Genomic DNA, 17,088 nt, shown 5'->3' on the forward strand with positions numbered 1-17,088 from the left:
ATGACTAAGTTACATCTATGCCTCTAAAATCACCTTCCCCCAAAAAACGATACTAACTTTTTTTTCCCCCCAAACATTGCCTGAGTTTGTGGGATAAGCATTTCCTGCAGAAAAGAATACAATATAAAGAGCAAGGACAGACTTAATTGCCCTTCGGATGACAGAACTGCTATTTATCTCAAAATTCCTGTGACCTGCATGACATCATACCCAAGGCATTAACACAAATGCTTTTTGCCTCCTTACCCATTTTCACAAGACCCAAAGGTTAGAGGCACATGATTCCTGTCATCGTTCTGACCAAATTTCCTGCCAGGTTGTTCATTACCTGTTTGTTATCTGCTTAACTCTGCCCTTTGAGAAGGAATGGAACGAGTAGCTAATTCACCACTAGTGAAATATCTGGTGTTTATTAATGAGGTGAGGATATCTTGCAAGGCAGCAGCGGTTTCCGATTTTCACAGTGAACAAGTGTACAGCAGAGTGGGGAAAGCAAAGGCACGGCCTCTGAGCTTACAGGAGTCCGCCTCTCTGAGTGCTTCACATGAGTGGTCACAGGAGGAGAACACCATCACGGAGCTGCAGCAGTGTAAACACGAAATGCCAAAGTAGTTATTAAAATAGTATTTTATTTTATTAATAAAAACTAAACAGAATTATGACATGGATTCTATTTTTTCTTTTTTCCAGTTTCCTTTGAACTACTCTCATCATCTCTTTTTGAGGCTAAGCCGTATCTACCGCTCCTGTGCTGATCCTGCCACTCACTCTCCAGCTGCCTCAGCATCTCTTGTGTTAGAAGTCCTTCACGCAGCAACCTGTTGGCAAGCGATCCACGTCCATGGCTTTTCAAATCCTCCTGCCTCACAGAAGACCTGTAAGCTTTCAAGCTCCTGGCTCTTCTTTCTCCTGGAACCTCCAGTGCAACAGAGAGTGGCTCTGGGGATTTCACACCACGATGGTCTGAAAACACCCTGCTATCTCTTTTAGTCCTTGAAAGAGGAAAGTCTTCCGGCACAACTTCTGCTGCTCCAGGAGCAGCACTCGACTGCGACGCTCGGATCAGCTTCGTGATGTTGCAGACACCAATTTGTATGATGTCGTCTAGTTTTTTCTGAATACTCCTTACAAGGGCAGCATCAGGGAACATATCCATGAAGCGGTAACTGAAGAGAGGTGAAACAAAACAAAATACAATTGAACCTTTACACTAAAGGAATGCAGACTGGGACAAAAATGAGATATATATTATGTAAAGTAAAAAAGAAAAATTATTACGTGTTGCATGAGAAGATCACTATATTTTAAGTGGCACTGCAGCTGCTTCAGTCCAGGATCTCCTTGTTTCTAACTTTCTGTCAGTCACAAACTGTTCTCTGCAGAGCCTACAACTTGCTCCCACAACATAGCTACACCTGCATTTGCCAAAATCCTCCAAAGAGCCATCAAATGAGCCCATACTGCATCACATTCACACTAGCTGGAAACACACTGCTTTCTAGGACAGCAATTCATAAATATTAGCAGGAAAAAAAAGCGATTCCCAAGCACCAAGTGAATACCTTAACCACAGATAGAGGTCAAAAACATCATGAACAGCTTCGAGGTGTACAAGTTCCTTGATGTTCTTTGGTGGGGCTAGCGGCCATTTGGTGTGCCGACAGAGCCAGTCAAACGTCAGAGGCTCATTTCTGCTGAACTGTCTTGCAAACTGAAAGAAAAAAGAGGATTCAGTAAAATATGCAATTAGTCAGGAAAGAACAAATAAATTTGTTTACAGCACAGCCATTTCTGTAACCAGTTGCATTATCCAAGCAGTTTATAAACAAACAGGCTGTTTACATTCTTTGTAACCAGCAGAAGGGTAGTTTGCAGTTGGGCAGCTGCACGCTAGCAAAGGCCCACTGTAATCCTCCGAGCACAGAACTGATTGAGAGTCAGTACCACAGCCTACTGCTAGCTAATGTTTGCAGGCCAGTTCATTATTAAAGAAACAGCCGTTAGCCAACTCAAAATAATCCCAGTGAACTAAATTCCCTCGAGTCTGTATACGTACAATATTCCAGAAAATACCTGCTTTGTTTTACACAGCCCAAATGCCACACATTCTTTTAGTTAATTGCTCAACATAGCAGTCATCTCTCCTTTCCCAGGCCTCATTAACACAATTTGTCCATGGGCCGTGCACAGAGTTAAGCAACAGAAGTACAGAGCTATCCAGCAAAACCTAACACTGGAGGCATATGATTTCATCTAGCAGAGCATGCAGACTTGGTCTTTTCTTCTCCTCTTGTCCCTATTCTGTTAATTATCTTTTTTTTTTTTTTTTTTTCAGAATCTCCAGGATTGAGAAAATCGTATTAAATGTGTTCCCTGACTTATGAAAGGCACTACTCACAACCCAAACAGATTAATCTGCAGTAACAGCTCTTCTGAAACCTAGACATCTTGGCTCTTTTACTAACAGATAAACAAGACAAGTAAGATTTAAATTTAAAAATGTCAGGAGTACTGATGACTTGGATTAACTAGTTCCTAACTTGCTAGTACCAGGATGTTTTTTCATAAGGGGCTGAAATTCACATCAGCATTCAACAACTGATGTGTCAGCTGTTAAATAAATGTACACTATCACTTTACGACCTTCTACACCTCTATTATGTGGGATCTGGATGCTTGGCATTTAGTTAAGAAGGCAAAATTTATTTTTTTTAAACTCTTGAAATCAATCACTCAACTATTAAAGAAAGTTACTTGCCAGTTTTTAAAAGCTCAAGTCTATCTGATATATGTGACACGAGGTTAAATTTTTAGACTAACACAATCCTTGAAAAAAAGAGAGAAAGATAATAGCTTCTAACAAAGTGAAAGGCCTGAAAGAGATTATTGATCCTGAAAAACTGAAATCAGCTGACTGAAAATTCCTTCAAATAATCACTGCAGGAGCACTGACAAAAAGAGTTTACCCAGGCCTGCAAACTGAACTGAGATCAATTTTACAGCACAACATCTTGTGGGAGTTTAATTCTACACAATTGTACTATAACATCAACAGTCACATTCAGTCCCACATTCTTCTGTTTTGTTGACGACCTAACACCCTGAATTAGGGGCGTGCTGGTTTTTAAGGACTATTTTTCATGACTAGACACACTGCAGTGCAAAGCTTACCTGTGCACAAGTGACTACCTAACAGCTACACTTCTGATCTCTCCCATTACAAGACCACTTGCAAGGCAAGCAGCGTGATTCTCTGAGGCAAACGGTGGAAAAACTATTCAAATTCTAATTGACATCTCAAAAAGAAATCAGTTCTCAGAAGTGAAGAGCTTTCCCCTTCCAGGTGAAGAATACAATTAAAAAAAAACTCTATTTTTTTATTATTTTTTTTACCTATGAGCATGTTAAGAATGCTCTCAAATGAGGCAATGACATACCCACAATAAGCAGAGCAGCTAGACAAGTCCCACTGCACCACAACCTGCTCAGTTCAATACCAATTCGACATTTTCTAGGGAACAAACAATAACTGACCTTCAACAACGTGGTACACACAAAGGGCTCTTTTCTATTCAAGGGTGCAGTGCAGAAGACATATCGTGATCGCAAATTTAGTGGAATGTGCTGAATCATATCTGCTAGAAATTTGAAGTCATCAATATTGCAGACAAAGTAAAGCCCATCAACTTGTGAGAGACTCACAAAAATATCCTGTGAAAACATAATCAAATGAAGAGGGTGTTATTGCAGGAAAGGGTTGTCACATTTTATATTGACAAAACAAAATGATTTGGTGTTTGAAATGCTAGTTATACTGACAGAACAGTTAAAAATACTAATTTGAACCACAGTAATAAGAAAAAGGTCAGAGGAGCTCCCTCTACTCTTTTAAGAGAATTTTAACCAAATTCTCTGACACAAGATCAGAGGATAAGACATAAAGCACTATGTTTTGTAGAAGCATTTTCAACTGGTCTTTTAAGTATCCAATTTTATGTTCAAAAAAACTACACTTCAGCTTCGAAGAACACTATCACAAGAATCAATTATTTCCACATTTCAAACTTATTCCAGGTTTGTCACTTAGCATGACCCAAAACGCTAACTTTACATCACAAAATTCAACAATTGAGCTATTTTTATACCAATGCCAGGAGCAGATCTATTTTAGGAAGAAAGAAGTCACAAGATAAATCTGGTGTTGCAATAGAGAAGTTCAAAGAATACCTGAAACTTATCCAAGGTCTGGAGTAATAGGAGATGCCACTGCACACTGCAGGTGGAATTTTTATGGGCCCACAAAACTAGTTTCTCTAGTGTAAATCTTTTGAAGATTTTTTTCTTTAATAGATCTTTACAGAAGTACTGAGCTTCTTAATTGGATATGCAACTGAATTCTTAGAGAGATTGATAATGACGTTTTCTTTTTTTTCAATAAATCTTGATACTGACAAGCTAGCTCAGAAAAACAGTTAGATTTTGAAGATGTGCTGTTACCCTACCAGTCTAATCTTCCAGGAGGTCTCTGCGTGTAATCTTCTATCTCAAGGTTAGAAACTGTAATTTGCTACGTAACAGCATCTCAGAGGGGAGCTAAATATGCACTCATACCCCTGAAAGCTGCCAAGAAGTTCTCATTGTGCTAAAACCAGTGAAACTATTGTTTAAATACAGCATTGGAAACTTAATTTTTACTTCAAACACTTCAGGTGCTTCCAAAAATTCTATCATCCATGTAATGATGAGATCAAGTAGATCCCACAAAATCTGTTTACACCAAGCTCAGCAGACTGTTTTACTGTAAAGTCCACAGAAGCTCTCAGATATATAGAAACCTGACACGACCAGCTCCGTTTCCCAGGAGTTTTCACATAAATTTGTTAAAATTTCAATCTAAGATTTTCAGACACAGACAAAGTCTACATTTGAAATGGAGGAAAGGTGAAATGAAAAGGATCTTGCATGCTCTTTAACACAAGTGCACATATTTACACACTTCAAAGGCTTTCAAATTTATTATGAAATGGAATAAGTAGGCGTTCAAAATGTATTTGCAGTCACGGCTGTGGTAAAAAGAAGAATCCAACTGATACACACAAAGCTGTCTGTTTCGTTTTTAAAGTACACATTTCTAGGAAAGCAGTGCTATAGGCAATGCTACAGAAGCTAATATTTTGATTGCTCTTACAATTAGATTGGAAAGAGTGGCATCCGGGAGATGATAAGCAAACATTTCTATCTGCTCAGCAGTAGGATGGAGGCCAGCTGCCTAAAGGGAAAAACAAAGACAACATTTTCCATTAATTCTCAACATTGTGCTTAAATTAGCGCATCAGATGAAGAATCTGGAAAGATAATATGCCAAAACACCCTACAGAGTCCAGTTTTTTGAGCACACTCATTTGGACCTTACAAACTTCTGAGCTTTTAATTCTTAAAAAAGCAGTTTCGATACAGCTGGAGGTATTGCAAGCCTCCAAATGAGCCATATATTCAAAATAATCCCAGCATGACAAAAAACGTTTTTGTCACTAAGTTGTTCATACACACAAAGAAAAATGATTTGGGATCAGAAGATTGTAACACAGCTCCAGAGCACATCTGTACACACTGGGAACTGAGCCTCTCACCTTCACAGGGCGCACAGGCTCACTCAGAATCTCCTTCAGCTGCACTAGGTCATCACGATGCATCGTTGTGACTTCTCCTTGCTTGAAAGATGAGCCGTAACGCCCAGCTCTGCCCGCAATTTGTAGAGCCTGAGAGGTTGTAATTAAATCTATTTCCTTCTCTCCCTTCTCATTGATAGTTGGCTTTACTATTGAGTTAAAAATTATTCTTTTTATACACCTGAAATATTTGAGAAAAAAAAAAAGGAATTGGTTTTGCAAATTATTTCCAATACACAACCACCTACAGGAGAATGAAAGCCGTATTTTCAAAGGCTTTTTCTCCTCCATAAATTAATCACAGATATTACTTAGGAACGTATCAAATTCAAAAGGGCAGCATAAGACTATGGGATAATAGTTACAAGAATCCCCGTCCCTACATATTTCAGTCCTGTTCTAATGGGGTCCCAGTCCTCTCCTCACCGGGCCCAAAGAGTCGTGGTGAATGGAGCCAAGTCCAGTTGGAGGCCAGTCACTAGTGGCGTCCCCCAGGGCTCGGTGCTGGGGCCGGTCCTCTTTAATATCTTCATCGATGATCTGGATGAGGGGATCGAGTGCACCCTCAGTAAGTTTGCAGATGACACCAAGTTAGGTGCGTGTGTCGATCTGCTTGAGGGTAGGAAAGCTCTGCAGGAGGATCTGGATAGGCTGCACCGATGGGCTGAGGTCAACTGCATGAAGTTCAACAAGGCCAAGTGCCGGGTCCTGCACCTGGGGCGCAATAACCCCAAGCAGAGCTACAGGCTGGGAGAGGAATGGTTGGAAAGCTGCCAGGCAGAGAAGGACCTGGGAGTGATGGTGGACAGTCGGCTGAATATGAGCCAGCAGTGTGCTCAGGTGGCCAAGAAGGCCAACGGCATCCTGGCTTGTATCAGGAACAGCGTGACCAGCAGGGCTAGGGAGGTGATCGTCCCCCTGTACTCAGCTCTGGTGAGGCCGCACCTCGAGTACTGTGTTCAGTTTTGGGCCCCTCGCTACAAGAAGGACATCGAGGTGCTTGAGCGGGTCCAGAGAAGGGCGACAAAGCTGGTGAGGGGCCTGGAGAACAAGTCCTACGAGGAGCGGCTGAGGGAGCTGGGCTTGTTCAGCCTGGAGAAGAGGAGGCTCAGGGGCGACCTTATCGCTCTTTTTAGGTACCTCAAGGGAGGCTGTAGCGAGGTGGGGGTTGGCCTGTTCTCCCACGTGCCTGGTGACAGGACGAGGGGGAATGGGTTTAAGTTGAGCCAGGGGAGTTTTAGGCTAGATGTTAGGAAGAACTTCTTCACTGAAAGGGTTGTGAGGCACTGGAACAGGCTGCCCAGGGAAGTGGTGGAGTCACCATCCCTGGAAGTCTTCAAAAGCCGTTTAGATGTAGAGCTTAGGGATATGGTTTAGTGGAGGGCTGTTAGCGTTAGGTTGAAGGTTGGACTCGATGACCTTGAGGTCTCTTCCAACCTAGAAATTCTGTGATTCTGTGATTCTGTGATCTGCCTTAGCATTTGATAGCAATACGACTGCATTGCTTTCAGCAGCATAATACCTCTGAAACCGGACTGAACTTCGCAGAATCATAGAATTTAGGTTGGAAAGTACCTGTAAGATCATCAAGTTCAACCACCACGTAACACTACCAAGTCCACCACTAAACCATGTCTCTTAAGTGTCTTCAGGGATGGCAACTCCGCCACCCAAAACCACGACTAAACAACCCCACATCCCTCAGCTGCTCCTCGTGTATCTTGTTTTCTAGTACCCTCACCAGTTTCAGTGCTCTCTGAGCACGTTCCAGCATCCTTCTTGCAGTGAGGGGCCCCAAGCTGAGCAGAGTGCTCGAGCTGCAGTCTCACCAGTGCCAAGTACAGATGCACAAACACTTCCCCAGCCCTGCTGGCCACGCTCTTTCATTTCACAAATACAAGAGACTGATGCTAACAACCCAGCCCATCTGACCCCCACAAATCAGAAGCACCTTAACAGTGCTTACTGTGACATAGAATTAGATCAAGTAGGCCATTTCATTTTTAGAATCAGCTTTAGAATTAAAGCTCAGTCCTACCCAATCAAATTCATCAGTGCTTCAAAAATAAAACGTAAGTACTGTGGTTTTTTTAGACATAGCAGATATTTAGCCAATCCGGTCAGACTGGCCGGAAAAAAGTGAGCAAACTAATGCAGGTATCAGATCCCAAAAAATCATACCATAACCTGTATACTTACAAATTGAGTCCCATTCCGATTGCATCCGTAGCAACTAAAATTTTGCATGGATCATCAGGATCATTAAATTTCTTCGCCTGTTCAAGTTTTGTTCCTAAAGCAAAAAAAAAACAAACACTTCACATAGCAAACTGCTCTTAGAAAACAAATACAGCTTATCACTAAGGTTGATGTCTTTATAATAGATCAAGGACAAAAAAAAGGTATCAGCCTGGTATCACGCTGTGGTTGAGGGTAGAGGGGCAGGAATTTAAAACCAGTCCCAGAGCTGTGGATAGATCTCATCTCATTCTGAAGAACAAGATTAAGTACGTAATAAAAGGTCTGACCCCAAGATTATTAAAAGCACCATTCAACAGAAGTCTTTATATCTAGATGCAAAACTAGGAAAACTTCATTTTAAAAGTGTTTTGTTTTTTTTTTTTCTAGAAAAGCAGCAAAATTAGAGCATTCTCATAAAAATAAAAGGAAGGAAACTTCACCTGGTGGCAGACTGCCATAGATGACAGCACACTCTAATCCTCGAGCTTCAACCTGCCGACTGACAGAATAAATGTCGTTCTTACTGAAACAAACAATGCAGTCCCCAGGCCGGAGGTTATCCAAAGACTCTAAGGCATAATCCAACACTGTAAGAGGAGTGAGTCTTTCGTAGTTTCGGACCTGGAATTAAAGGAGTTACCAACGATAATGTGTTTTTGAAATGAAAAATTCCTGTGGAAGATCATCGAGCATGGTTATTGTCACAACTGACTAACACAGTCCTGGAAGGATAACTACCAGAGAGAAGGTGACATACACCTCACGCAGCTGCATGCTTGCAACATTTCCCAGGCTGAGAACTAAAAGGCCTTTTCAAGAAGCAGAGGAACTATACATTTTTACATCTCAACTAGTTTCCAGTGAAGAAATACAGACTACATAATAGCCATTCTTGTAAGAAATGAATTTGTTTTCCTTATTTCAGTCACCTGCATGTTGTAACTCTTTCACAGCTGCACAGCCCTGCAAGCAGATATATGTCATGTTACAGCTAATTCACCAAGAAATCATGTAGACTGCACTTTCTTAGGACCAAATTTTGTTTTTTAATGCTCTTCAGAAAGGAATCTTCTGAAGGCAGCAGAATTCATAACAGCTAAGTTGGGTTGCAGAGATTTTGCAATCGCTTTCTTCTGGAGATGAAAGCTCTTAAGAGTTTTCCTCCTCATATGGAGAGTAAGTATCAACGGATCAAATAACCTGAGAGAACTGAAGGCATGGTTCCATCCAGGAAAAACAAAAGAGTAAAGAAAGCCACTGAACAGCAACAGCATACCCTGAGGGGAAGTCAGGAAACCAATTGCCTTTCTTGTAAGTCAAAACAATATCGCTATACACACAAAAAAACAAAAAAACAAAAAAAAACACTTCATAACATCTCCTTTGGTTTACAGGAATTGAGAAACACGTTAACAGGACTCCTGCAAGACTAACTTTGATCAGCAGTATCCCAGACAAGAGCCTGTGTTTTAGTCTGTTATCCCAGCAAGAAGAACAGGATGCTCTAGCCATAGCTTTGTAGAACTAAAAAGCTTACCTCAACTTCCTCCCCTGTGGTGTACATGAGTTCTGTCACCAAGTCAATAGCAGCAGCCTCTCCACAAACATGGATTTCTTCCGCAGAGAGTCCTGAACAAGACCCAGCGAAACAAAGTAAGAAGTTACGTATTTATAACCAGCAGACACTTTGACTGACATTAACAGATACCCAAATACTACATTTTGCTTACTAAACGCATCAAGATACTTCACCTCATATTAAATTGTGAATTATTGTCATAACCTATGAACAAAAGTTAATTGCCAACACTAACAAGCTTACCTAGAAGGGCTCTTGTCCAAGCCCACCCTCTGGCAGGATCTCGGATCATCTGAATTTCATCAATCACAGCAACTTCATCTTAAAAACAAGAAAAATATGATGAACAGAGGAAGAGCATCCAGAAGAGCATTATTACACAGGAATGAACATCACAAAGGCTTTCAAAAATGTTGCTCAAATCAAGTTAAGCCTCTGCCAGCAAAAAGCTAAGTTAAGATGGTCCAGGTAATAACTCAGAAATTGCTCAAGTAGGAGTGAAAAGGAATGGTTCTGCTACTTCGGAGTACCAGCAATAACACCCGCAAAGATCCCAGAGATGTGACAAACGATTTTATATACGTACAAGGTGTGTTAGTGCTGCACATTTCAATGGTACAAGCAATATGAGAAGCTTGTCTGGCATCTTCATTGGCATACACACGCTCTTCTCCTGTCACCAAATCACAGGGCACGTTCTACGGGAATTCAGAAAACTCATGTTACATTTCCTGAATATAATATAATCCTCTTTCCAAAGGGGAAAAAAAAAAAAAAACAGTTTCTTAAAGTAGCTTCTAAGACAGTATAAAGGAAGCTACCCAGAAAATAATTACTCGGCCTTTTGAGACTTGTGGCCTGTATTTAAGTCCTATCAGACTGAAGGGCATAATGAAGAGGTAATATCTTTAATGAGATGCCCTCCCCCATTCCTGCAGGAGATTACATCTTACTTGGATGTACTCTTACTTAGAAATTCTCAGACTTAACAATATAGAGAGAGAAGTGACAAGAACCTTGTTAAACACTGCTATATCTACATACTACGCTGCACTAATGTGTGATGTGCTACAGTAATACCTCAGAACAGGTATGGTTCTGTGCAGCTGCAAACACCCTGGTGAAAACCCTTCGGAAAGATGTCAGAAACGATAAAAAAAAGTAAACAACAACAGCAAAGTACAAAAGAACACCTCCTCTAACGACCTGTTATAACAGGGCGCTGGCTTTCACCAACTCACCCAATCTGAAGTTGCACAACTTTATTAGATGGCTGAGTTAAATGTATTTAAACACTGAAGCAAAAGGTTGATGGGAGTTAAGCAAGGGTAATTACTTGAGTACAAGCTAAAATAAAGGTCAGGATAAAAGAAGCAATGGTTTTGAGACAGAAAAATCTAACAGTACAACCAGGCTAAACCACCACAGTTTGCCAAAAGCACCCTTTCAAGTACACTGCTTCACGGCCTCCTTTAAGCAACCACAGCACTAAAACATGCATTCATGACGCTGCTCCAAGAGTTAAGAAACAGGTAAGTAAAACAACATACTGACAGCAGCATTACTCTTTTGGAAGATCTCATGAGCCAGAAGTTTTAATGGACCACAGTATATTCCAGACTTTGCTGACAAAAATCTCTGGATAGCATGGTAGGTTTTTCCACTATTCGTAGGGCCAGCATGGAATATTATCTTTCTCTGAATAGCCCTAGCTTCTGGATACCTGAAACACACACAAGAAAAAAAAAAAGAAAAAAAAAAGATTTGTTGAACCTGTATCTGTTCTGGATACTGATATAGGTGAAATTCCCAATTAGCTTAAACATTTGCATATCAGTAAACTTTCATGTGTGCTGAAAGCAGAAAGGTCAAGTTCTTGAATACACCCTATAAGACATGAAGCTCCTGTATCTTATCCATTCATCATACTAACCATGCAATGCTTCCTAAGACTGAGATTGAAATTCATAAACGGTGTTCAAAATAACTCTCATTACTACGGTCTCTCTTTGGGTGCACTAACATTTTAATGTTCCAACACGCTAATTCCCAGATACAGACACAAGTCAGCTTTCTGGGAAGAGAATACCAACTCAGCTACTTTCATAGCTGACATGCTCTCCTTTTCCTTTTAATTGATTGCAAACTATCTTGTAACATAGATGAGAGTTGCTGACAAGTTATTCTAAAAAGAGAGAACTGGAACTGAAAACATAATGCAAATATCCATCGAAGTTCAAATCCACAGACTCTGAAATTATGTGAGGCTAAGAAAACACCACAAGCACTTCAACTCACTGACCAGTTGGGCGGCAGCCTTAAATCACTGATCTTTCGCAGATCATCCATGCAGTCCAGCATCGGAAAGATCTGCTTGGCATGTCTCAAGAAAAACGGAAAGAGATCATCCACGTGACCTAGAAGACAAGAAAGCCTGAATGCCCGTCCAAAGGCATGCATCTTCGTAACAAATTTTGAAAAAATAAATAATGCTACTTCCACCACAACTTCAGTAATTACTTCAACAAAGTTCTAAAAACTCTAGAGCTAAAAAGCTCTAAAGTTCAATATCATAACTACAGAAAGGTAAACTAACATGAGCCATGGGCTCATTAAACAATGTTCTACAAACACAAAGAAGCATGAAAAATAAACTCGGTTCAGTAAATTCACTCTCCTTAATCTTCAAGTCTAGAGAACTTCCAAATAAAATGAGAAGCTATGAAAAAGCTGGGTGGGAAATAGCTTTTTCTGTCCTATGAAGATTTTCATCTTTTATTGCTGAATTCATTTGTGGCCTTGGAATAAAATAAAGAAACTACGTGAAAGATTTTATACAAAACTAATATATAATGATTTCTTAAATTTCCTAAAGAGAAAAATTTCCTCAAGACTTAAAACCAACACTTTTACATTTTAAGACAAAACTTAAGGACACTGTAACCTTTATATTATCATCATTAAAAAAATACGTACAATGCCAAAGTCCTAAAGCTCAAACTCTGGAGAAAGCTGTTTGTGCTGTTCCCAATTAGCATCACCTCTTGGTTAAGTGCCGTTAATTACAACGCACGAAGCAGTAAGCAAGCAAGCAAACAGCACTTTCTCTACTAGCGCCACACAGAAGCAGAACAGTCACAGAGTTGTGTTCCCAAGTTTTTCAAGCCACCTGGGCAGGACAACGCTCTCAAAGTGCCCCCTAGTGACTACTAAATTTTTGAGAGAGGAATAAATCAAACAGCACAGTTTCCGTTTCACCAAGGAACAGATGCTATAAAACAATGGGCTTCTACTTGCTAAGACTTCCACCTCTTTTGTCTCCACTTCAGAAGATTTAAAGACAGAACACCCCATAGGATGGGCACAAATGGTTCTGAAGAGGAAGCAGAACGATTTTCAACCTCTTTTACAGCACCGAAGGGGGGGTCCAACAGGTAGACAGGTAAGTACAGCGGTTAAAAACAAGAGAAAAATGCACATTTTATTTTCCAAGCACCCCAGATACTTGCCTGCACCACAGCATATATCATTGAGAATAATATGCAAATCAGCACTCACAGAGCTGGATTCCATGATATATTTCCTAAAGCTTATAAAGGCTTGGTGAAACAGGCGAGCTGCAAAAAGACAATGAAAAAGTCCATGTGAGTAGAATCACGACACCGTGTTTATAAACACGTAACAAACCACTGACGTGGTCCATTAAAAACCTGCACCTTCACTTGAGCTATTACAAGCAATTAAAGGTTATTTAAACCTAGCGACAGAGGCAACCTAACAAGCAGTGCTGTGAGAACTGTAAAAGATCCAATCTACTACTAACATACCCAAATAAAAAGAGAGTTCACATAAAAGAAACTCTTAGAACATTTTCTTACCATCTAATCCATTTTCTGTTCCTAGTCTTTGGATTTCTTTTCTTTTGTAGAACTTATTTAAGTTTTTTAGAACTTCAGCTGCAGAAAGAGAAGAACATTTTGTTAGCTCGCTCAACACTACATCGCATTCTGCCGACCCCAAAATCATGGCTTATAGTCCCATTACTTCAGAGTGAGGGCATCTTTGCCATGTTGAACAGACTCAAATGATTTTTCCCCAAATGAAACCCAACCAATAACTCAGGCTGTTGTGGCAAAGGACAATTTTAAGTCTGGGGGTGTTTTTTGTTTGCTTTTTATCAGCACTTATCAGTAAACAGCAGGTTTTAATGTAAAATCTCACATAAGATAGAAGAAAACTTAGCCGACTTTCCTCATATCTGTCACAAACCAAGGGGTTTGATGTGAACACCTGATTATTATAAAGTCATTAATAAACCCATTCCGTCCCCTGAAAGGCAAGTTCTGTGTTTTAAGAAAATTGTATTAAATATTATAAAACATAGAATAGAGGTCATTAAATGTTAGTCAAATCACAACAGCAGAAATGTCAGCTCCCCATCGATAACAAATTGGGAATTCATAGCAACCTAGCAAGTCTCAGCAGCACCTGGCCATAACCTTACGTTATTCTTAAAGTTCAAGTCCAGCAGCCCTGTAGTACACAGTGCCAGAACTGGTACAAGATGCAGTTTGCCAGCAGAACACCACCACGCTCTGCTCTCCGCAGCTATTACCTGACTATCTGAAAAGCTTCCCGTGAAATCAACCATAGATCCCTGAAAAACTGCCTCATTTTTTCTGAAAAGCCATACTCTAGAGTAGAGATAGCCCACTTTGAATAATAAAAATCATCGCTTGGCAAGAATTTGGTGAAGTGCAAACCAGTGCAGCCAAAGCCAGAAGCACAAGAGCAGTGGCTCCATCCATCCCATGCTGCGTGGGACAGAGTAGTGCCGCAGTCTGTTCATAACTCATTTCAAATTATTGGCTGAAAACTACTTCTGAAGCGTTCACAGGGGTAACTAAGATGAAGGCTGTTACCAGCAGGCTTACATTTATTACACAGATATTCATATTTTCATCAGAATATATTTAGAGCCTTGGAAATCAAAGACAGACTGGAAAACACTGGAAAAATGGAAGAGGATGAATTTCTCTTGAGAAGCCTCCATAAGAAGTTACACAAGTTAACGCAACATCAGACGTATTTAAGTCGCAACCTGCTGGCCTTACTACAAGACGAAAAGGTCAATGCCAGAACATTTGTTACTAGCCGAGGCAATGTGACGTTGGGACCATCGTAGCCCACTCCAGGTCCCAATCCTTCCTAAGCACAACTACCTTAACAATAAGGCCCATCCAAACAAAACGAAGCTGGCATCGCACTCCAATCATGTGTCCAGCCACTGCAGCTAACATAACTGCATGCAGCACTATTTCTCAAACAACTAGCCGCAGGGCACAAACTCAGAAGATTTTAAATTTTAATTTCATGTTAATTAATGTTAAATCCCTCCATCATATAGTAACATCATATTGTTTTATCATTAACACTGCACTTAGGCTTTTCGTAACAAGGATGTCACCACCACACAAACCTATCAGTAACCCTATTAATGTAAAAGCAATGAGAAGCTACAACATATTCTGGCACAATCTCTGGAAGAAAAGCTCAAAAGCAATACTCCTTCTACTTGTAACCTTCTTGATACACTAACATGGAAAGCATGCATCACTACTAATGAGGACATCCTAAAGAAGTAAAAGTTAGGATAATAAAATATAGATGCATAAAGATGCAGCTGGGAATGAATTCCCCTACTTGGTGTTAAGCAGCAGGTTTGTTATAAAAGCCTTTGCAGACCTGGCTTTGCAAAAGTAATCCAGAACAGTGTCTGCTATATTGACAATGTTTGGCTAGCATGAAGGTATGACCAGTGTATCTTTCAGCAAATAACAAACTAACAAGATGATTTACTGTAATTATGAAAAGTGTAAGTAACAAAGTTTCTTCAGCCGCTGTAGTGAGAGAGCTTGTAAGTACTCAGCCTACAAATTCTTCTTCCCTGAATCTAGGACAGTATGTGACAGTAGAAGCTGAGAGTGTCTTCATTCAAAATACCACAAGAAGATGCGTGATTTGCGTTAAGATCTGGTAAGAATCCTGGAGGAAAACCAGAGGAAAAGCATTTGTTTCATAAAAAAAAGAGTGGATGATATTTGCTAAGGAAGCTAAGGCTTCAAAATACGAAATCACTGCCAGCAAAACAGGGTGCTGCAGGCCACTGTGCCGGACAAGCACCACAGCAGCCACCTGGCCGGCATTCCTCACACCTTCAGGTTGTTTGAAGCAGTTAGCTTTCATCTGCGGGAACACAAATGATTTTAGCCAATCTGTTCTCTCCTGAAGTTACGAGAGCACACAGAATCTATACATATTTTCCCATATCATTTTAATTATAACTCTGAAGAAATCCACCGTAACTGCTTGTCTAGTATAGGTGACAGTGAGTACCGTATGCTACCGTTCATACTTGTTGGCAAGCTTTAGCCACTACTCACGGACCAGCCTGAAGACAACACACGTTTCTTGCCTTACACCTGTCCAGGATTTTGCTCCTAACTACGCTTTTTACCTGTCAGACCCAAGCATCCTTTTCTCAAAGGCTCCGAACAAATTAGATCGCTTTCCCATGCTTCCTATACCTGGGGTTAATAAAAGTAAAATGTTCTCCTAATCAAGTCTTCTGATGGCATACAAACAAATGTTCTTTTACACCCTCAGCTCTTGGCATCGCTGAACACTGAGGGGAGCGGGAACTTGTTTCTTAGCAAGTCTTTAAGGACAGCACCCTGGCAGAGCTGGGTAAAACGTAACTCTTAGCGTGCAGAAGGAAGAAGCTGTGCAGTTTATGATTCAATAAAACGGTGAAAAAGCATCTCCAAACTGCACTGTGTTTCCGGGGATGTAATTATACTGAGGGACAGAGGAGTGTAGAGCACCTACAGGCCCAGGATTGGATTTCTTTCCTGTTTCCACTTACAGGATAAAGAAAAAGGATGCACGGGGCAGGAGATGCACCTGATATATAAATAAATAAATATAAATATATAAATTCAGCAGGTGTACAGGGAGCTGCCCACCCCGGGAGGGGCGCAGTCAGCCTCCCGCCCGCCGCGCCAACGGCTGGCCCCGCACCCCCACATGCCTCAGGGCCGCCCCGACGTCCTCACCCCACCCTCGGCCAGACCGACGGACAGACAGATGGACGGACAGATGGACGGACAGACAGACAGCCTATCCGGCACCCACCCTTGTCGAGGGGCCGCGTGAGCTCGGCGCCCACGTCCTCCTCCGCCGCGTCGCCCACGGGCTTGAGCGGCACGGGCACGAAGAGGGAGGTGTCGGGGGCCCGCGAGCCGCCGCCGCCGTCCGACGGGGAGGAGGAGGAGGAGGAGAAGGAGGAGGCCGGGAAGGCGGCGGCGCCATGGCGGAGGGGCAGCGGCCGGCGCCCCGCCAGGCGCAGCAGCGGCCCCGCGCAGCGCCTCATCCGCCTCAAGGGCAGCGCCGCCACCGCCCGCACTGCGCATGCGCCCGGCCCGGCCCGCCTCAGGCGGCCGCTCCCCTTCCTGGGCGAGGCCGTGAGGGAGCGGGGCCGGGGGTAGGGCCCGGGCTGCCCCGGAAGGGAAAGGGCTCGGCCCCGAACACGGGAGGACG

At 41.7% G+C, this 17,088-nt stretch overlaps 1 protein-coding gene across 1 annotated transcript; it reads right to left on the reverse strand.

Annotated features, from left to right (window-relative positions):
* Positions 1-491: 491 nt before the first annotated feature.
* SUPV3L1 (Suv3 like RNA helicase) lies at positions 492-16,941 on the reverse strand. Its single transcript, XM_082764793.1, has 15 exons — positions 16,684-16,941; positions 13,368-13,445; positions 12,999-13,106; positions 11,792-11,906; positions 11,044-11,212; positions 10,076-10,187; positions 9,733-9,810; positions 9,448-9,539; positions 8,351-8,531; positions 7,869-7,962; positions 5,631-5,850; positions 5,189-5,269; positions 3,535-3,711; positions 1,563-1,711; positions 492-1,166 (listed from the first exon to the last, which is right to left on the reverse strand). Exons 1-15 carry the CDS (start codon positions 16,919-16,921, stop codon positions 671-673), a joined length of 2,388 nt encoding a protein of 795 aa, XP_082620919.1. The 5' UTR covers positions 16,922-16,941; the 3' UTR covers positions 492-670.
* Positions 16,942-17,088: the final 147 nt, after the last annotated feature.

This window comes from Aythya marila (genome assembly GCF_965140915.1).
Source record: "Aythya marila genome assembly, chromosome: 7".
NCBI lineage: Eukaryota > Metazoa > Chordata > Aves > Anseriformes > Anatidae > Aythya > Aythya marila.

Bases quoted from the DNA above. Each gene is read 5' to 3' on its own strand.
- SUPV3L1 (XM_082764793.1), bottom strand. From the start codon at position 16,921: ATGAGGCGCTGCGCGGGGCCGCTGCTGCGCCTGGCGGGGCGCCGGCCG. The intron at 13,446-16,683 runs GTGGGTGCCGGA...CTCTTTCTGCAG, and splicing joins CACGCGGCCCCTCGACAAGG to CTGAAGTTCTAAAAAACTTA. The intron at 1,167-1,562 runs GTATTCACTTGG...ACCTCTCTTCAG, and splicing joins GACCTCTATCTGTGGTTAAG to TTACCGCTTCATGGATATGT.